Source organism: Otolemur garnettii, unplaced genomic scaffold, assembly GCF_000181295.1.
Source record: "Otolemur garnettii isolate 467f Iridium unplaced genomic scaffold, OtoGar3 scaffold00039, whole genome shotgun sequence".
NCBI lineage: Eukaryota > Metazoa > Chordata > Mammalia > Primates > Galagidae > Otolemur > Otolemur garnettii.
The window spans coordinates 6,767,359-6,788,549 of record NW_003852434.1 but is presented as its reverse complement, the minus strand read 5'-3'; the positions used below and the strand labels follow the sequence as shown (position 1 = coordinate 6,788,549).

At 39.9% G+C, this 21,191-nt stretch overlaps 2 protein-coding genes across 22 annotated transcripts in view; one reads left to right on the top strand and one right to left on the bottom strand.

The window, feature by feature from the left end:
- SEC31A (SEC31 homolog A, COPII coat complex component) overlaps positions 1–7,449 on the bottom strand; it is an 89,547-nt gene extending 82,098 nt beyond the window's left edge. For 19 of the 21 annotated variants that reach the window (XR_002773461.1, XR_002773462.1, XR_002773463.1 and 16 more), the window contains exons 1-5: positions 7,305–7,449; positions 6,998–7,160; positions 6,069–6,176; positions 4,274–4,346; positions 516–598 (exon numbers count right to left, since the gene is read on the bottom strand). The gene's annotated coding sequence lies outside the window, so the exon portion shown is untranslated. Of the gene's footprint in view, positions 1–515; positions 599–4,273; positions 4,347–6,068; positions 6,177–6,997; positions 7,161–7,289 lie in introns of all 21 variants that reach the window. The other 2 variants (XM_023513381.1, XM_023513382.1) reach the window with 2 other exon arrangements.
- Positions 7,450–7,574: 125 nt separating this feature from the next.
- Positions 7,575–21,191, top strand: part of THAP9 (THAP domain containing 9) — a 22,338-nt gene continuing 8,721 nt past the window's right edge. Inside the window, exons 1-4 of the mRNA XM_003790040.3 lie at positions 7,575–7,804; positions 15,558–15,753; positions 16,618–16,921; positions 18,633–18,783. Coding sequence (XP_003790088.3) covers positions 7,695–7,804; positions 15,558–15,753; positions 16,618–16,921; positions 18,633–18,783 — 761 coding nt within the window. The 5' untranslated portion in view covers positions 7,575–7,694. The remainder of the gene's footprint in view (positions 7,805–15,557; positions 15,754–16,617; positions 16,922–18,632; positions 18,784–21,191) is intronic.

Genomic DNA, 21,191 nt, shown 5'->3' with positions numbered 1-21,191 from the left:
GCCACAGTGCCCGGCTATTTTTTGGTTGCAGCCATCATTGTTGTTTTGGCGGGCCTGGACTGGATTTGAACCCGCCACCTTAGGTGTATGTGGCTGGCGCCTTAGCCACTTGAGCCACAGGTGCTGTGCCCTCTACCACCTTCTTATCTACTGCTTCTAAACAAAGCTTAAGTTATAAGATAGTCATTTACTGGTGTATCTAAGAGTCATTTTAGAATATGCAATAGTTTAGCAAATTTAAACCCTGTAACATATTCTAAGAATTTCAGTGGCTGAAAGAAAAGATGACTATCTCATCTACTTCTTCCTCCAATAGCCTTTCCTGAATTCAATCTATGAATCTGAAATTATATTATTTTTGAAATTGTATTTGTGCTACCTTTAAAAGCTGAAGGAAAAAGGAAAAAAATTATTCAGAATATAATATCCACATTATACTCAAATAAATGTAAATTACTTGCTCAGATTTTAACCTTTTCTGTGTTTTTGTCAAAATTAATTTATAAACCTCTTACCTTGTTAAAGAAATCTTCAAACTCTTGATCGAATAAATCTGACAAATGGTATTCTCTAAGACAAAAACTCCTCAATTTTATTCCTAAAAGGAAAAACATTCATACAGGCAAGTCAAAGTATAGGAACTATACTGTATGTAAACACTTCCTGATTTTCCATTATGTCCTCATCCACATACATTAATCACAACAAATCATGATGTGAACAGCAGTGGAAAAAGTTTAATCATTGGACATTTACACCTTCTTTTTATTTTGAACTTTAACTCTAACCATACAATTTTCATTGCTGAAACCTTAAAAAATATTTAACACAAATGCATATTTTTGTAAATTTCAATTCTCTAATGTAGAACAGGTAAGTGTGTCATTACATCTACTTGGTAAACATCTTCTAACTTGGAGGTGTCTCCTCACCATCAAGCCTGATACATAAGAAACCTTATCATAATATAGTTCAAAACTGGTCATGCTTTGCTTTGTATGTTAAGCTTTTATTAGACAAGAAGTTTTCTTTTCTTTTTCTTTTTTGAGACAGAGTCTCACTTTGTCACCCTCAGTAGAGTGCCATGGCGTCTTAGCTCATAGCAACCTCAACCTCTTAGGTTCAAGTCATCCCCCTGCCTCAGCCTCCCGAGTAGCTGAGAGAGACTTCTGGTACCAGCCACAATGCCCAACTATTTTTAGAGACGAGGTCTTGCCCTAACTCAGGCTGGTCTCAAACTAATGAGCTGAGGCGATCCACCCACCTCAGCCTCCCAGAGCAAGACAAGAGGTTTTCAATTACCAGAAATAGCACTACGACTTTAAAGGAAAAAAGAGGAGGGATTTTTCTGTTAATAAGAACTATTGATGGGCTCGGCGCCTGTAGCTCAACTGGCTAAGGCGCCAGCCACATACACCTAAAGTGGTGGGTTCAAATCCAGCCCGGACCTGCCAAACAACAGTGACGGCTGCAACCAAAAAATAGCCGGGCGTTGTGGCGAGTGTCTGTGGTCCCAGCTACTTGGGAGGCTAAGGCAGGAGACTCGCTTGAGCCCAGGAGTTGGAGGTTGCTGTGAGCTGTAATGTCATGGCATTCTACCCAGGGGGACAGCTTGAGGCTCTGTCTCCAAAAAACAAAACAAAACAAAACAAAAAACTATTGATGAATGATTAAAAAAAGAAAAAAGAAAACTAAAAAGATTAACAAATCTCAGGCAGTTACTAGTATCCTGCCAATTAGGAATATTATGATTACTTGACAAGGTCTATATTTGGCTCATGATAGGAGCAGAAGCCCATGGGGGTGCAGGGGAGTATAGCAGAAAGAAAAAAAGGAAACCATTTACTAAAATATATCTACATGATATTGGAGGGGAAAATTTAGCTTTGGGGTAAAAGGCCAAGCTGTTTCAATGATGCTGCATATCTATACCTTTATTCCATCCTATGGCAAATATTTATATATAACTATAATAAGTAGTTGGACTATATTCCTCAAAAAATTCTCAACAGAAAAGTTCAACTTTTCCAAGTTAATACCAGCCCAAGGAAAATAGGAGAGGTAGAGATATCCAATTTCTAGCTATAATCTGGTTCCAACTAGCTTCTCTAAGCACCTATACCTAGGAGGAATTAGGAGAGGAGGAAAAGGATCCAAGAAAAAAAAACATGATCAAAGCAGAATATTCTAACTGTGAATAGTTTTCTTATAAAAACTCTCTAGAAATTTTCTGCAAAAGGCTCGGCGCCTATAGCTCAACGGGCTAAGGCGCCAGCCATGTACACCTAAGGTGGCGGGTTCAAATCCCCAGCCCGGACCCGCCAAAACAACAATGACAGCTGCAACCAAAAAATAGCCGGGCATTGTGGTGGGCGCCTGTGGTCCCAGCTACTTGGGAGGCGGAGGCAGGAGACTCGCTTGAGCCCAGGAGTTGGAGGTTGCTGTGAGTTGTAATGCCACGGCACTCTACCCAGGGGGACAGCTTGAGGCTCTGTCTCAAAAAAAAAAAAAAGAAATTTTCTGCAAAGAATGCAGCATCAGTTGTGTGTGTGTCAGAAGGAAATCATGTGCCTTAGAAAAGGGAGCACTTATTTGAATACATATGTTCTCATACTTCTAATTTACATGAGAGTCCTCAGAGTCCAATATTAAGTATTTTCATGCAATAAACTGAAAGCTCAAAAAACTATTCAATTAAAGTGTGGCAGCCAATCTCCAAGTGGGAAGTGAGGGCCCCAGCAATCCCTTACCTCCTGGTATTCACACCCTTATACAGTCCTCTCCTACAATGTACCAAGATTGGTGTCTGTGAACAATAGTAGCTCAGAATTGATGATATCTCCTTCCCAAGCCAACTTTTAAAAGACACTTACATCTTGGCCTTTTTTCTTGAACCATTCTTTCTGGGGTAAGCCAGTTGCTATGTTTTAAAGACACTTAGGCAACCTATGGGGAGATTCAGATGGGAAAGAACTAACGTGGCTAGGGGTGGTGGCTCCCGCCTGTAATCCTAGTACTCTAAGAGGCCAAGATGGGTGGATTTCTTGAGTTCAGGAGTTCAAGACCAGCCTGAGTAAGAGCAAGACTCCATCTCTAAACCTAACTGGGTGCCTGTAGTCCTAGCTACTGGGGAAGCTGGGAGTTGAACCCAAGCGTTTGAGGCACTCTACCCAGGATGGCAAAGTGAGATTCTTTCTTAAAAACAAAACAAAACAAAATAAACTAATATCTTCAGACAGCAGCCAGCAAAGAACTAAAGACTGTCAGGGAAGAGAGTTTGGAGGATAATGCCCTACTTCTCCAAGTCAAATCTTCAGATGACTGTAAACCTCACAATCTAAGCCACAAATTCCCAGCCCTGATTTCCAGACTCCTGACCCACAGAAACTGTAAGATAGTGTGTGCTTTAAACTACTAAGGTTAACTAATACAAAGGGTCACAATCCATATCAGAAAAGTAAAATGTACAACTAACTTATCATGAATTAACTGAAAGATTCAGGACTGTCTTTATTTAAATTTGGTCACCAATAATTTCAATACCATAAGGCTTTCTGAAGCAGAAGACAGAGAACTCAAAAGATGAAAAATACAACCGGAGTCTTGGCGCCCGTAGCACAGTGGTTATGGAGCCAGCCACATACACCGAGGCTGGTGGGTGCCAACCTGGCCCGGGGCCAGCTAAGCAACAATGACAACTGCAAAAAAAAATAGCCGGGTGTTGTGATAGGAGCCTATGGTCCAAGCTACTTGGGAGGCTGAGGCAAGAGAATCGATTAAGGAGTCTGAGGTTGCTGTGAGCTGTGACAACACAGCACTCTACTGAGGGTGACATAGTGAGATTCTGTCTCAAAAAACATAAAAAAGAAAACTATAACGGGAATAGGAGTCAGTCATACCAGGACAACAAGAAGGTTCTAGTATAACTAGCCAAGAATCTGACAGAAGGGTAGGTGTTCAGCAAGCAAAGTACCAGTCTTAGAATGTAAAAATTCTTTGTCTACTTTCATACGGTTATTATGAGAAATAAATATTATTTTAAAAAACCAACTCTCTTTTTACATATATAAAAACTTAAGCACAATGCCTGGCCCATAGTAACCATTAACTGTTATTCTTTCCCATGTAGCTAATTAATGAGCTTATATACCTTAAAATAGGTAATCAGATTTCACTAAAGCCTTTATAAATCCAGTGGACAATCCTCCAATTCCAATTCACTGCTATGGTTCTAGGAATACTTAATACATTTAAAACAGAAAGATATACTTACTACCTTCCCTGCATGGCTCGAGTATCTTCTAAGATCTATGTATCTTTTCCCAACATCTCTGAGAGAATAATTCCTAAAAAGAGATACTTTCTTTTAAATTACTCTGAGTGATGGTCAATGGCCTGTGCAAGTTAACACTGTCTTTAACACAGCTTACATATCCTCATTTAAGTATTCAGTAATCACAACGGTTCATTATATGAACAACAGTGAAAATGTTTAATCACTGGATATGAAGTTACTAGAAGTTAAAGATATAACAAAATGATCAAATTGAGAACCTTTACTAGTGTCACTAGTAAAAGACAGTAAACCGCAGCAACAACTAAAAAGCATATAAAAGTTACAAACAGATGTAAAGATATACAAATACAACTAAAAACAGTTATTTCCATGTACAAAGGATTATTTATTTCCCTCTCCAGAAGTACACTAAGAATATCTATAGCAGTGACTCTTTGCGTGGCTTCTGTAAAGGAAGATAGTTGTTTCATTTAAGTCTGTTCTGATAAAGCAGTTTCCAGCAACTCATTTGCAATTAATCATTATAAGAATGTAATCAGAATAATATAAGAATCTCTGTTTAATCTTTAGGAGAGCCACAGTAGTTGGAAGCCAATTAAGCAGGAGAGAAAACAGCCCTTACTTCAGATGTTGAACTAGTAGCAATACTTTCAACTCATATTGTAAGAAAATGGCAAAGAGTGCCTATACCTGCAAACTTTTGAGTCCTTAAGAAAAAGCAGGCCAGGCGCAGTGGCTTACGCCTATAATCCTAGCAGTCTGGGAAACTGAGGCGTGTGGAGTACCTGAACTCATGAGTTCAAGACCTGCCTGGACAAGAGCAAGACCCCATCTCTAAAAATAGCCATGCGTTGTTGTGGGCACCTGTAGTCCTAGCTACTCAGGAGGCTGAGGCAAGAGGATCACTTGAGCCCAAGAGTTTGAGGTTGCTGTGAGCTATGACACCATGGCATTATACCAAGGGTGACACAGTGAGACTGTCTTAAAAAAAAAAAAAAGCAAACACCAAAATGAGGTACCACTTCACACCTTTGAAAATGTGGAGACATTGGGGGCCTCATCCACTTCTAGTAGGAACAGTCTGGCACTTCCTCAAGAAGTTAAACATAGTAATCATATGACCCAGCAATTCTACTACTAGGTATATTATCAAGAGAAATGAAAATGCAAGTCCACACACTTGTACACTCATGTTCATAGCAGCATTATTTGTAATAGCTAAGAAAATTGAAAAGAACCCAAATGTCCACTGATTGATAAATGGATAAATAAAAGTTGGTATATCCATACAATGGAATATGATTCAGCAATAAAATATTGATACATGCTCCAACATGGATGGCGCTGAAAACATTCTAAGTTAAAGAAGCCTGTCACAGAGACCATACAGTCATTTATGATTACACTTACATTAAGTGTGCAAAACAGGAGAATCCACAGAAAGTAAATTAGTGATTCCTAGGAGACGCTGGTATAGAGGACCACTAATGAGAATTAGGGTTTCTTCTTGGAGTGATGAAAATATTCTTAATTGTGTTGATGGTTGCATGACTCTGCATATACTAAAAACCATTGAACTGTATACTTTAAACTATTTGGGGGGAGAGAGGGGGCAGTGTGGTGGCTCACACCTATAATCTCAACATTTGGGGAGGCTAAGGTAGGAGGATCACTTGAGGCCATGATTTCCAGACCAGCCTGGGTAACATAGTGAGTCCTGGTTTCTTAAAAAAAATTAATTAAAACCTGAGTGGGACACAGTGGCACTCACCTGTAGTCCCAACTACACAGGAGGCTGAGGCAGGAGAATCGCTTCTAAAGGCCAGGAGTTTAAAGTTGCAGCGAGCTATGATAAGGGTGACAAGGAAAGAACTTGTCTCTGGGAAAAAAAAAAAATCGAAATAAAACTATTACAAAAAATAAGGCAACCAAGTTTTTCCTTAAATGTGGAAAAAAATAGTGTTAAGTCTGTTTAGCCTCATACAGGTCCTAAGTGGCTGAGTACTAAGACAAAAACTCTAACACTTCAACCAACTAACAGTATTTAAACCCACGTCCCAGGGTCTTTCAGCCAAATAAGCATCTCTCTCACACATCCCCACCGACCAGTTTTTCCAAAGTTCATGCTTATGCCATATGACTTTAAAGAAAACATAAACAAAAGCCTGTTAATTTAGGATAAGATATAAACATTTTATGATGGAAACATTTTATATATACTTTGTTATGAATCTTTCTCTATGGAATCTGGACAAAATAAACACAAAGGGGAAAAAGCAGCAATCATGTTAGGCCTCAAAATTTGGAATCATTTTTGTGAGCTACACAAAGAAATGAAAGCTTTAAATACTTCTTTGGTTTCTTCTTTTCATGTTAAGCCTGGAGACGGACATTTCGGTTTTCTATAAAAAACTCCTCTAACATTGTGCAGGAGAGAAAACAGACAATATACTAAGGATCTTCTCAAAGATTAAGGAAAAAAAAACTATGTCCTACGTTGGCTCGTTTTCTTCTAAGAAAACTGTAATCTCTTACCTTAAGCATAAAGAGTTTAACTAAAACATTGTTCCAAGCGTTTCTCACTCCCGAAAACTATCCATAAAGCCCTATTTCTAACAATCGTCATTGCCCCTTCTCTCCTGTACCTAATACTACAATTCACGAATTCCCGCGAGCCCGTGAATTTCCCAGGGAACTTACCTGATTTCCTTCTTAATTCTCTCACAGTGTCAAAATGTGTTTCAGAAAACGGTTCGCTGAATTAGAAGTCGGCATATACTGCTCTCGTACGCTTCTCTAGAATGAATCTTACACCTATGACTAGCCAGGTCAAGTGCTCCAATATTACCTCCGCAGCAGAAAGCTACAAGATAAAATTCAAGATAAAAACCCATTTCAGTAAATCACTTATTTTTGGCTCGACTTAATCGTCAACGTTTCTAAAGCACATTTTGTCCAGAGCTCTTATCCCTTCCTTCAGGATATCCTCCACCTTCAGAGATCGCACCCGGGGGCCAGTCGGCATTCTTCTGGTCTTTTCTCAATTCCAGTCCTGCCTCTTTGCTCCGCACAGCCCCCACAAGAAGCCCGATGGAGCCGGATTAAACCAGAACAGGTGAAAACAGAAGGAAAATAAGACGGTCTTAGCAAAACCCATCATCCATCCTCCAATAGGGAGGGAGGAGAGGTCAAGTGCGCGTCTTACTGCCTCAGCCTTTCCAATTGGCTGCTGTGACACAACGTGGCCCGTGATTGGCTACGGCGCCAAGCCCAGAGCCTACCGAATGGAAGGGTGGGAGTCTCGCGCCTCTAAAGCCCGCCTTTCCTGACAGATAAAGGTCGTCGCTGGTGAGTCAACGGGCGGAGCTAAACTGACCGTGATTCATACCGTCGCGGGATGCCCGAAGGTGGAGCATCACGTAAGAAGATGACCAGAAGTTGCTCTGCAGTGGGCTGCACTACCCGGGACACCGTGCTGAGCCGGGAGCGCGGCCTCTCCTTCCACCAGTGCGTGTGAGAATTGCCTCGGAGCCGTCAAATTCCCCGCAGGGCCTGGCCGGCTGTAGGCCGGGGCGGAGCGGAGCGGGGCGGGGCGGGGAGTGCGTCGCGCCGCGACGTGACGTACATAGCGTGGGGGCGTGGGAGCAGAATCGGGGAGCTTTTTGAGAGTGGAGGTTTTCCTCCTGCTCAGTATTACCCTCATTACCCTGGAGCGGCTGGATGTTTCTCGCTACCTGCTGTAACTGGCCTATTAAATTTGGACACAGTCTCGCTCCGTTGCCCAGGCTAGAGGGCAGTGGCCTCATCACAACTCACTGCAACCTCGCTCCTGGATTCAAGCGATCCTCCTGCCTCAGCCTCCAATCGCTGGGACTACAGGCACCGGTCACAAAGCCCGGCTAATTTTAATATTTTTTTTGTAGAAACAGGGTCTTGCGTTTGCTCAGGCTGGTGTAGAACTCCTGGCCTCAACTGGTGCTTTTGCCTCGTCCTCCCCGAGTGCTAATGCCTAATGGCTTTTAACTTGAGTTACTGGAAAGGAGCCTTGCTTTCTTATGATGGTCTTTACTAGAACTGTTGAAGGCGTGAGTGTCCATTAGAATGCGTGGCATGAATACAGATCCGTTTCTCCCTGTACTGCTTGCCATTGCAAGTATTATTGGCCCAGTTCTGATTTAGATTGAATTCGATTATGGCAAGATTTCGTTTGGCTCAGGGTGGGCAGAATTTCAGAGTAGTCTTATTTGAACTAACATCTGTGGTCCACATTAGGATAGGACATTCAAATCCACTCTTAAGTCTTATGAGAAGCAGGCTGGACGTGGTCGTTCATGTTGCCTGTAATCCTAGCACTTTTGGGAGGCTGAAGCGGGTGGATCACCTGAGGCCAGGAATTCTAAAACAGTCTGGGTAGCACAGTAAGACCCCTCTATACGAAAAATTAAAAAATTAGCTGGGAGTGGTGGCAGCAACGAACTGCTTGAGCTGTGATGGTGCCACTGCTCTCTAGCCTGAGTGACATAGTGAGACCCTGTCTCGGAAAGAAAAAAACATCGTCACATTAAAAAAAGACTTCAAAAAGAGATAGCCTGTTAAGATGTTTATGAGATGTATTGAGTAAAACTATGAGAGAGCACTTTTATGGCAGGATCTAAAAGAGCTTTTCTGGGTGGAGGAACGGGAATAGCACTTTAAGAATAACAATGGATGGCGCAGCCTGTGGCTTAAAGGGGTAGAACCCGGCCCCCATTATGCTGGACGTGGTAGATTCAAACCCAGCCCCGGCCAAAAACTGCAAAAAAAAAAAAAAAAGAATAACACGGGAAAAATGTAAAGAGGTTGAAAGTATAGGTAAAGCGTAGAGGAGTGGAAAAGAACTTTGAAGACAAATACTTTAAAAATTTAGATGCCAGATGAGGAGGTTTGGGCCAAGTGTGGCAGGTCTTTTGTAGTCATTCACTGAGATTTTTTTTTTTTAATAGCTCTCATTCCTCCACCTCCGTTGCAATTGGATCCTTTCCTGTCTCCTTTGGGACTTTTCCCCTAAACTGCTCTTACTGTTTACTTACCTAAAGCCACTAAGCATGCTCATATTACTCCCAGTTTGGAACCCAGTTGCATACAACTCTTGAGCCTGTGTGTACTTACACCCTGCTCTACCAGTCTCCTTACCTTTATTATAAGGCTCCTCAAAACTAGAGCATATACCTACTTCCTTAAGTCTCATTGGCTTTTCATCTATTGTAGCCAGTCAGCTGCCAGCACTGACAGAGAATCACCAGTAATCTTGACAGTTTTAGTCAAGATTGGTCCTTCTCTTGACCTGTCTTTAATTTTTTTTTTAAAGACAGAGTTCATTTTGTTGCGCTACATAGAGTGCCATGGCATCATAGCTCACAGCAACCTCGAACTCTTGGGCTCCAGCAATTCTCTTGCCTCAGCCTCCCAAGTAGCTGGGACTACCTGTGCCTGCCATAATGCCTGCCTGTTTTTAGAGACAAGGTCTCACTTTTGCTCAGGCTGGTCTCAAACCTGTGACCTCAGGCAGTCCACCGGCCTGGGCCTCCCAGAGTGCTAGTATTACAGACAAGAGCCACCCTGCTAGCCTAATTTTTTTTTTTTTTAATGTTTGAGTACAAAGAATTAGGTTATGCTGATTGCATTTGTTAGGTAAAGTACCCTGTCCTGCCCCCAAGAGGTGTGCCATACACTTTGACCCCCACCCCCAACCTCCTCTATCCTTAACCTGCTCTCTCATTCCCCTACCCCCCACCATGTATTAGGTCATACATTGACTTCATATTAGAATCAAATACACTGGATTCTTTCTTCCCGTTTTTAATTTTTAATGGTGTTACTACTGCTCCTTGAGAATCTCCTCATCTAGATAGTCTGCTATGGTTTTTTCTCCCCCTTGTTTCCATTTTCCAGATTTTTTTTTTTTTTTTTTTGAGATAGTCTCACTTGGTCACCCTGGGGTTGAGTGCTATGACAGCAAAGCTCATAACAGGCTCAAATTATTGGGCTCAACAGATCCTGAGTAGGTAGGACTACAGGCACCCACCACAATGCCTGGCTAATTTTTCTATTTTTAGTAGAGACAGGCTTTCTTGCTGTTGCTCATGCTGGTCTTAAAGTCCTGAGCTCGAGCAATCCAGAGTGCTAGGATTACTGGTGTGAGCCACAGCTGTCGCTCTGGGTAGAGTGCTATGGCATCACAGCTCACAACCTCCAACTCCTGGGTTCAAGCGAGTCTCCTGCCTCAGCCTCCCAAGTAGCTGGGACCACAGGCACCCACCACAACACCTGGCTATTTTTGGTTGCAGCCATCATTGTTCTTTGGCAGGCCCGGGCTGGATTCGAACTCAGCAGCTCAGGTATATGTGGCTGGCGCCTTAGCCACTTGAGCCATAGGCACTGAGCCATACCAGATCTTCTAAAATGCAAATTTTATTACATTCCGTCCTTAAAAGAAAGATTTTAATCCCTTGGGGCTCTTCAATGACTAAAAGACAGAATGCAGGCTCCTCTGTATAAAGCCTTTCCTCATGTGCCCTCTTACCTGAATTACATTCCCTCTGTTCGTATTTGATCATTGTACATGTGTGCTGAATGAACATATCATGAGTAGGAATGAGTCATCTTTGCCATCCTGACACCTAGGAAGTTGTAACGAGAGCATAAAGACAAGAAAAAGAGTTAAAATACTATTGTGTTAGTCCTGGCAGCAAGGTAATATGAATCTGTAGTAAGGGCTCAGCAAAAAGACAAGATAGGAAGGTCAATATGGGAATGGTCAACTTGCCATTTCCTGAAGCAGCTCCAAACTTGTTGATCATGGAGCTCCTACCATAAAACAGCTCAAATACATGCCCTGATATATGTATAGTGATTATTAAATTACGCATATGAAGTATTATACTAATATACATTGTAAAACAAAACAAAAGATGGGCAAAAACTTATAAATTCTAAGGTTTAAGTCTCAGTAGATGCACTCTGGGAAGTTAGTGCACTTCCACTGACTTAAAGGGTGTATTGGATCTATAGCTTATTAGAGTATAAGTCCCCTTGTTATCTATCCTCTAGCCATCTCCAACTGATCTGTAAGCAATCCCTCGTTCCTCTATACTACCTTTTCACCTCTTTTAAGCCTCCAATTTAATTAATATTTTTTAGTGCTTTATCAGTCAGTAAGGTCCAAGTAGTTATTTCTATCTCTGTTTTTCATTTGCTCTGAGTGGTCCCTGTCTGCAAGTGGTCCCTTATCTGCTCTGGAACTTCCCCCAGTATCACCTAGCACCATCACCAAAGTTGTGAAAGAAGTTGCAAGCATACAGGCAAGGGGCTAAGGTGAAAAAACATGAATCAAAATGACTCAGACTGGTGTTGCAGCAACATTGGGGCTCTGTCAAAAACACACATGGCTAATTGTGACATTGGACTGGCAACTTAAAAATTAAAATGACCCTGGCAGAGCCTGTGGCTCAAAGGAGTAGGGCACCGGTCCTATATGCTAGAGGTGGCAGTTTCAAACCCAGCCCCAGCCAAAAACTGCAAAATATATATATATATATATATGTATATTAAAGTGACCCTTTAATTCATCTTCTTATTGTTGGTGTAAGTAAAGACTGTGTTGGTAGAGTCTTAATTTTTTTCCCAACCAAAGAAATATAATTAGATGGGTTTTGCCTGCATTGTTGAAAAAGTTTAAAAGTTTAACACTTTTTCGGGTGGCACCTATGGCTCAATGAGTAGGGCACCGGCCCCATATACCAAGGGTAGCGGGTTCAAACCCAGCCCTGGCCAAATGGCAACAAAAAAATAGCCAGGTGTTGTGGCAGGCACCTATAGTCCCAGCTACTTGGGAGGCTGAGGCAAGAGAATCGCCTAAGCCCAGGAGCTGGAGGTTGCTGTGAGCTGTGAGGCCACAGCACTCTACCCAGGGCACTAAAGTAAGACTCTGTCTCTTTAAAAGAGAAAAAATAAAAGTTTAAAACTTTTTCAACAATGCAGGCAAAACCCTTGCAATATGCAATATTTCAAACATTCTAATAGGCAGAAAATAATATAAAACCCTGTGTGTCCATCACTAGCATTAAGTAGATGTTAACATTTTGCTTTGTTTCAGATTTTTGTTTTCTTTAACACAGAATTAAGTTAAAGACATAATTAAAGCCTCATTCCTCAGTTTTTTCTCTCCCTTCCCAGAGGTAAGCGCTGTAGAAGGGCTTTGTTAGCCACTTTTCTGGAAAATATCTGATGTACAGGGAATTAAAGAAAAATTTACACCAGTACTATAATGGCATGATCAACAGGAGGAAAAAGAAAGGATTCTATTACAGTGTAAACTAATTTATTATTGTGTACGTGGTCTCAAATTGGTTTGGGATTTTTTTGTGATCCATGTAGCTTTAGACTAGGAAGACATGAATTCCAGCTTCAACTAATAATTTACATGTGCCTGTCCTTGGCTCTGGTCATGGTTTCATCTTCTGTAAGCCAATAAAAACCTGCCTGATAGTTTTTGTAAGACTAAAATCTTAAGTCTTTAAAATATACATATATAGCACAATATAAATGCTTTAAAAGTGATATTAATTATTATTTCCAAGTTAATTTTATCCAGAACTCAAACTAGTCATGGTAGTTAGACTACCTTATTTCCCAACCTTTTTCATGGCATTTTACACATAGGCATATTTATTTAATACTTTGGAGGAAAGTGACAATGACAGTGCTGTTTGGAGTTGGCTTGACATAATTATAGTACTTAAGGGCTCCAAATGTCCTAAGCTACCCATGACCTAAGATCAATAGCTGTGGCCTGGTACAGTAGCTCACGCCTGTAATCCCAGCACTCTGGGAAGCCAAAGTGGGCAGATTGCCTGAGCTCATGGTTATGAGACCAGCCTGAGCTAGAGCAAGACCCAATCTCTAAAAATAGCCAGGTATTGTGGCAGGCATCTATAATCCCAGCTACTTGGGAGGCTGAGGAAAGAGGATCACTTGAGCCCAAGATTTGAGGTCATGGTGAGCTATGACACCACGGCACGCTACCCAGGGCAACAAAGTGACTCTGTCTCAAAAAAAAAAAATCAATAGCTATACTCACCAGACATACCAGTTGGGAAGCTTTGCCGCAGAGGATCAGGGTAGTAATATAACTTGGTAAGCCAGTCAACTTTGATGGTTCCTTGCATAGTTAGAGACTACACCAAGTATGTGGGAAAACCCCTTCGAAAACATGTGCCGTTAATTATGAAAAGAGGTTTGCCTCACCTTCACTGGAAACAATTTTATTCTCTCTTGATCAAATAGCATCTTCTTTCTGGTACAATAAAATGAAAATCCCAGAAATGGCATTAGTTCTTTCTAGGAAAGAACAAACTTTGGATAATACTTTACAGCTTGCAAAGTGCTTTCGAATGCATTTATAGCCTTATGCACTGGTACTACAAGCCCTGTGAAGGAGCTCAAAGATTCTGAGCTCCTTCACAGGGGTGGTGTGGTGGCTCACACCTCTAATTCTAGCACTCGGATTGCTTGAATCCAGAAGTTCAAGACCAGCCTGAGCAAGAGCAAGACCCCATCTCTACTAAAAATAGAAAAATTAGCCAGGCATCTGTAGTTCCAGCTACCTGGGAAGCTGAGGCAAGAAGATTGCTTGTACTCAAGAGTTTGAAGTTGCTGTGAGCTTCTGATGCCACAACACTCTAGCCTTGGGCAACAGAGACTCTATCTAAAAAATGATGGCATGGCACTCTACCCAGGGTGACAGCTTGAGACTCTGTCTCAAAAAAAAAAAAAATTAAGAGATGTATCTGACACCACATAGCCGGTGAAAGGTCATTGAGGCTTAATGTAAGTTTTTCCGTTCAATGTTCTTTCTCAAAGTGAGTAAGAGAGTATATCAGAATTATGTTTCCTCATGCTGCTATATTATTTCTCTGATAATTAGCTGAGGAAAATAAATTTTCACCAATCTCAGTTCCTAACTACTATGGGCTTTATAAAGCCTAAATTAGAATGTACAAAAGGCTCACAGCTCTCTATAAATTTGTCTCCAAGATAAGTCAAAAAGGAGGGTACAGAAAGAGTAGTTTTGTGATTTTCATTATGTTAATTTCACAAGTTTGGCTCGGTGCCTGTGGCTCAAGTGGCTAAGGCGCCAGCCACATACACCTAAGGTGGCGGGTTCGAATCCAACCCGGGCCCACCAAAGCAGCAATGACGGCTGCAACCAAAAAATAGCCGGGCTTTGTGGCGGGGCGCCTGTGGTCCCAGCTACTTGGGAGGCTGAGGCAGGAGACTCGCTTGAGCCCAAGAGTTGGAGGTTGCTATGAGCTGTAATGCCACAACACTCCACCCAAGGGGACAGCTTGAGGCTCTGTCTCAAAAAAAAAAAAAATTTCACAAGTTTGTAAATATAATTTGGCTGAGATTGAAAAAGAGAAATGCAAGTTAATTTTTGTAATTGAGGCTAGGAAAAGGTGACTTAAATAAAGAACAAACAGGAAAATTGAGTATAATTCTACGACCTAACAAATTACTCCAAAATTCAATGGAATTATCATCTCACACATTGCCAAGGGTCAGGAATTGAGCAGTGGATTAGCTGGATGTTACAGGATATTGCCTAAGGTTACAGCCATCTGAAGAATCTAACTCAAGTGGCCTTTGACTGAGGGCTTCAGTTCCTCTCCAACTGGACCTCTCCACAGGACTGCATTTAAACTAGCAGATAACTTCCCCTGAGTGAGGAAGAAACCTCAGTGCCTTTTATGATCCACTCTGTGGTCAGCCACTCTTACCTCTGCTTTTTCCATTCCTTAGCAAATTGCTCCAGCCCATATTAAAGGTTGAGTAGGTGGAGGAAGTTAGATGCCATTCCTGGAAAGGAATATTTCAAGAATTTATGGACATAGTTTTAAATTGCCACAGGAAAGGAAAAGATGCATATGTTCTTGAATCCTTTAAAATTAAGTGGATTCTGTTGAGTGTAGGGAGTGAAGGCAAAATGTAGTAGGATGTAATTAGTATATGAGACTTGCCCTCATACAAATTGAAATAGATAAAATCACTTAGGTATTGAACTTTTGGAGTCAAAAATCAAGAGGTTTGAAAAATGAAATCAAATCAAACTTTTAATTGACTGGGCTTTTTGTAAGGCAATTAAATGATGAGTTTATATAGTGCTACTGCAGTGTTACTATAATATTTTCATGTTAATGGACCTTTAATATGATTGCTATAGATTTCCAACTGATACCATACAGCGCTCAAAATGGATCAGGGCTGTTAATCGTGTGGACCCCAGAAGCAAAAAGATTTGGATTCCAGGTCCAGGTGCTATGCTGTGTTCCAAACATTTTCAAGAAAGTGACTTTGAGTCATATGGCATAAGAAGAAAGCTGAAAAAAGGAGCTGTCCCTTCTGTTTCTCTATACAAGGTACTTAATGTAGTTGTAAACAGAACTAAATTATAGAGCCTTTAAAAATCAAGTTAGTTCACATTATAGCTAAAATCTGCAGAGGGAAAATCCCCAGTATTAAATGCAATAATAGATTGTAAATGCTTTGAAAATTAGTTTTTTAAAAAATCTTTATATGTTAGCATCTTCTCTAGAGCTTTTTAAAAAAATGTATAAATGCAAATCATTTGTCTAGACATATGTAGAGATACTAATTAATCGAAAATTAGTTAGTAGATATAAACTGCCTTAGAATTCAGGTTTTTTCTTAAGTATGAGACAGCTGTCATAATACTTTTAAATTATCTACTGTTTTTGGCTCCTACTGATACTGTTATTGATCTTGACCAAAAATATACCTATTTATTAGCATTGATATACAAAGAGGTATACGAAAAATAGATTTCTGTAAGTAGGTGGAGTAAGTATTTGTGTGACATTCTTATAATTATTTTTATTTTATCCTTTACCCCTTAACTCACAACTCTCATACACTGTTTTCTGCACAAATCAATTAACAGGCAGCTCTTGGAACTTCAGAGTTTGAATTTGACACCAAATTCACTTCTGTGAAGACTTCTCAAATTATTAACACCTTTCTCTATTACTTTAATCATTTCAGAAACTTTCAACATCACATTAATATTTTTATATAGATTTTTAAAAACACCTTGTTTACATGGTCCTATAGCTATACATTTTTAAAAATTCATAGATTATAACCTTTTCTTTTGTACCTAACTCTCCATAGCAACCAGGTGAGTGTAGTATTTGTATTTAGTAGTATTTTTACACGTAATCTAACGTGATGATTTCTAAAATAAACTTATATTTCTGTCATAGGTTCCTCCAGGTGTACACCTTAAAGGTAAAGCAAGACAAAAAATCCTAAAACAACCACTTCCCAATAATTCTGAAGAGGTTGCCACTGAGGACCATAACTATAGTTTAAAGAGACCTTTGACAATAGATGGAGAGAAACTGGCTGAGGTGCAACAGCTGTTACAAATGTCCAAAAAAAGACTTCCCCCTGTAAAAAACTACAGGATGATCAAGAAGAGAAAGGGCTTACGATTAATTGATACACTTGTAGAAGAGAAACTACTTTCTGAGGAAACAGAGTATCTGCTACGAGCTCAGTTTTCAGGTATTTCCCCTAGTAACCTGTAATATTTACAAAATATCCATTTTTCTGAAATACCTTTAAATATTTGCTGTTGCCTATGAAAACATGCTTTCCACCGGAAAGTGGAAATTCTCCACAGTGTAAGCAAGAAGAATGAAAAGTAATTGCCAGGATTCTTTTATATTTTATGGCTTTCCAATTATAAAAGTAATATTTTTATTATAAGAAAAGCAAAGAAATATTTAAATGAGAAAAATAATGCATAATCCCACTAACCAGAGATGAGATCATACAGTGTTCTGTACTTTTTACTTTTTATAAATGTTCTTGTCCATGGATACTGGTAAACACTTCTGATTCCTACATAATTTATTACCAAAGTCTTTTTACAGTGGAGTTGCACTAGATAATTTGCAAAATTTCTTTCAACTTGGAAATATTATCTCCAAATTTTTTTTAAAAATGCTATAGAGTAGAATATAAACCTGTGGACAAGCCACGTAGTCCTCTGTAAGAACTGAATATTTCAGGAGGGACAAAATAACAACTGCTGATTTATTCTTTTTTTTTTTTTTTTAGACAGAGTCTTACTACGTCACTCTTGGTAGAGTGCCAAGGTGTCACAGCTCACAACAACCTGTAACTAACTCTTAGGCTTAAACGATTCTCTTGCCTGAGCCTCCCAAGTAGCTGGGACTACAGGTGCCCATCATGATACCCGACTATTTTTAGAGATGGGATCTCACTCTTTCTCAGGCTGGTGAGCTCAGGTAATCCACCCACCTCGGCTTCCCAAGGGCTGGGATTACAGGCGTGAGTCATCTTGCCTGGCCATTTTTTTGAGACAAGAGTCTCACTTTGTTACCCTTGGTAGAGTGCTGTGGCATCATAGCTCACAACAACCTCAAACTCTTGGGCTCAAGTGATCCTCTTGCTTCGGCCTTCCAAGTAGCAGGGACTATACATACTGGCCACAGTGCCTGGCTATTTTTAGACACAGGGTCTCACTCTTGCCCAGGCTGGTCTTGAACTCCTGAGCTCAGGCAATCCACTTGCCTTGGCCTCCACAAGAGTGCTGGGATTACAGGCATGTGCCACTGAGCCTGGCCTGCTGATTTACTCTTTGACGAAGGCAGCAGAGATATGGCCTTACATTTTGGTCAAAGAGAGGAATGTCCTTTTTCTATAAACAAGTAGGTATCTCTCTGAAGGAGGAGAATATTTTGTGTTTCTTTAAGGGGAGAATAGAGGTAACAAATAGGAGTCTCTACCAGGAACAATGGATTTTTTTTTTCTGTCAATGGTGGATATGTGTCAATTTGAATACGTGTAGGACCCAATCCCTAGAAATGTTTCTCCTAATTTTCACCCTTGATAAATAGTAACCAGGGAACAAAATCAAACTAATAGATGTCCTCATCATCCAGATACTTAATTTTATATAGTTATTTCATTTTCTTCCCTGTTCCTCTAAAAAATCTCTACTCAGGCTGCTAATGAATAGTAAAACAGGAAATTATTTTCTTCTCTCAAGTTTGTGAAATGATTTAAGATAAATAGCATAAATTGCTCAAGGAGCTATAACCTTGGAACAAACACAGTTAAAATGTTACTTTGTTTATATTTGAATTTTGATGCCCAGTGCATTTTATATCCAAATGCTATGATCTGTACTTGAAACTGTTACTATTACCATTTTTATCACAAAGAATAAATACATTTATTTTAACAGATTTTAAGTGGGAGTTGTATAATTGGAGAGAAACAGATGAATACTCTACCGAAATGAAACAATTTGCATGTACACTCTACTTGTGCAGTAGCAAAGTGTATGATTATGTAAGAAAGATTCTTAAGTTGCCTCATTCTTCCATCCTCAGAACGTAAGTGAATTACTTTTTAGATGTTAAATATATTATTTCACTGCATTTTATACGTTAAGACTGTTAGCACTAACTCCCATTTGTTGGTCCATTTTCTCTTTTTAAAAAAATTTTAGGTAGTATTTTCATATTATGACAGCAATATTCTCTTTTCTTTTCTTTTTTTTTGGAGACAAAGTCTTACTCAGTCACCCTGGGGTTGAGCACCATGACATCATAGCTCACAGCAACCTCAAACTCTTGGGCTCAAGCCATTCTCTTGTCTCAACCTCCCCAGTAGCTGGGACTATGGCCACCCACCACAACGCCTGGCTATTTTTTAGAAATGGGGTCTAGCTCTAGCTAGCTTGTGCTTGTCTCAAACTCCTGAACTCAAGCAATCTGCCCGCCTTGGCCTCCCAGAGGGTTACAGGTGTGAGCCACAGTGCCCAGCAACAGCAATATTCATCAACAAAATGAAGACACATAGTCTGACAAAATTTTTGTATCTTGCAGATGTAGAGACATTCTGGATGACAAAATATGAATCCTGGAATACTGGAATTTCTAGTGTAGTTCCCCAGTTTTAATATCTGACTACCCTGGAAAATCTAAAACAGTTCTGGATTGATAACCATTGGTCTGGTCAAAGCATAAAACTGCATTTTTTCTAAGTGCTGCTGTTGACCCCAATGTAGGTTGTCTGGGGACCAGATTTTCCTTAATAATTTTTTAGGATTTCAGATCAAAATACATAAATAGATTTGTAATTCTGTTAGTGTGAAGCAAGTAACACATAACTTTTTAGTATTATTGTCTTATAAACTTAATTCTTAATACATAATTTGTACCATTTTTACCACTGGTTTTACAGACTTTTTAAGTTTTTTATAGAGGCAGGGTCTTGCTCTGTTGCCCAGACTGGTGTTGGACTGCTGGCCTGAAGTGATCTTCCCTCCTCAGTCTCTAAAGTGTTGGGATTACAAGCATGAGTCACCATGCCTGGCCTACAGACTATTTTTTTAAAAACATGAATGAGGATTTTCTTCCACACACACTATTAAAATAATATTACTAATAAAAATTTTAGAAATACTGTATTTCCTTCCAGTTTTTTCTCTGTGCTTAGATTTACCAGTTTTTACGTAGTTGTGAACTTTTGTATATAAATTTCCAAACTGTTTTATCACTCTATTGTATATGCTTTTTATTCATGTTATTTTGAACTGTATAGACACATTTTAATAGATGTCTGTTATCAGAGAGTCCCAGCCTACTTAACTCTGGCATTCTGCAACTATTAGACATTCATATTGTTAACATTTTTTGGTTGTAATTGCTATTACATGAACATTTGTGAATAAGGCTACTGTCTTCCATAATGTGATTTTACCATTCAGGCTATATATTGTACTACTTACTAAAAATGTCTGCTTTCTGTTAAGCAAGAGACATTTTTATAGATTATGTGTTGATCTTTCTCCTCCTGTACCTTTAAAGTTTTTTTTTCTTATTGATATATAATAGTCCTATATATTTGGTGGGTACATGTGACATTTTGATACAAGTCTATACTGTATAATGACCAAATCAAGTTGGAGGATACGTTACCACCTCAAAACATTTGCCTGGGGGAGAGGGGGGCGCTACACCTTCTTTAGTCCATCCCTACTTCTGCATTGGTTTTAAAGCATTGCTGAGTGGTTTTTCACTGTGGTTTATGTAAGATATTTCAGTAAGATATTTCACAAGACTTACCATCTTTTTCTTTCATGGTTTTCTTCATTTCTCATAGTTCTGCAAACTTGGACTAAATCTTCCTGGCAATTCTGGGTCACATTTAACTCTTCTCTTCATGTCATTTTGCATTTTGCAACCTTTGCAGTGACATTGCATGTGTAGATATGATTACAATACTCAGACAATTGCTTATTTCTTTGGTTAATTAAGGTATGTTGTGATAATTATAAACTGTTACATTCAAACAACATCTAAGCATATAAATACCAGGAAAACACAATACTTCCTTCCCTAACCCCATAAGGTAACTACTGTTAGTGGTTTGGTACATACACTCCTAGACTTGTTTTTGGCCAGGGCTGGGTTTGAACCCGTCACCTCCGGCATATGGGGCTGGTGCCCTACTCCTTTGAGCCATAGGCACCACCCCACTCCTAGACTTTTTTAAAAAAAATCTTCCTGGCTTGGCGCCTGTAGCTTAGCAGCTAGGGTGCCGGCTACATGCACCAGGGATGGTGGGTTCAAACCTGGCCTGGGCCTGCCAAACAACAATGACAACTACAACAACAAAAATAAATAGCTGGGTGTTGTGGTGGGTGCCTGTAGTCCTAGCTACTTGGGAGGCTGAGGCAAGAGAATCGCTTAAGCCCAAGAGTTTGAAGTTGCTGTGAGCTGTGACGCCACGGCAT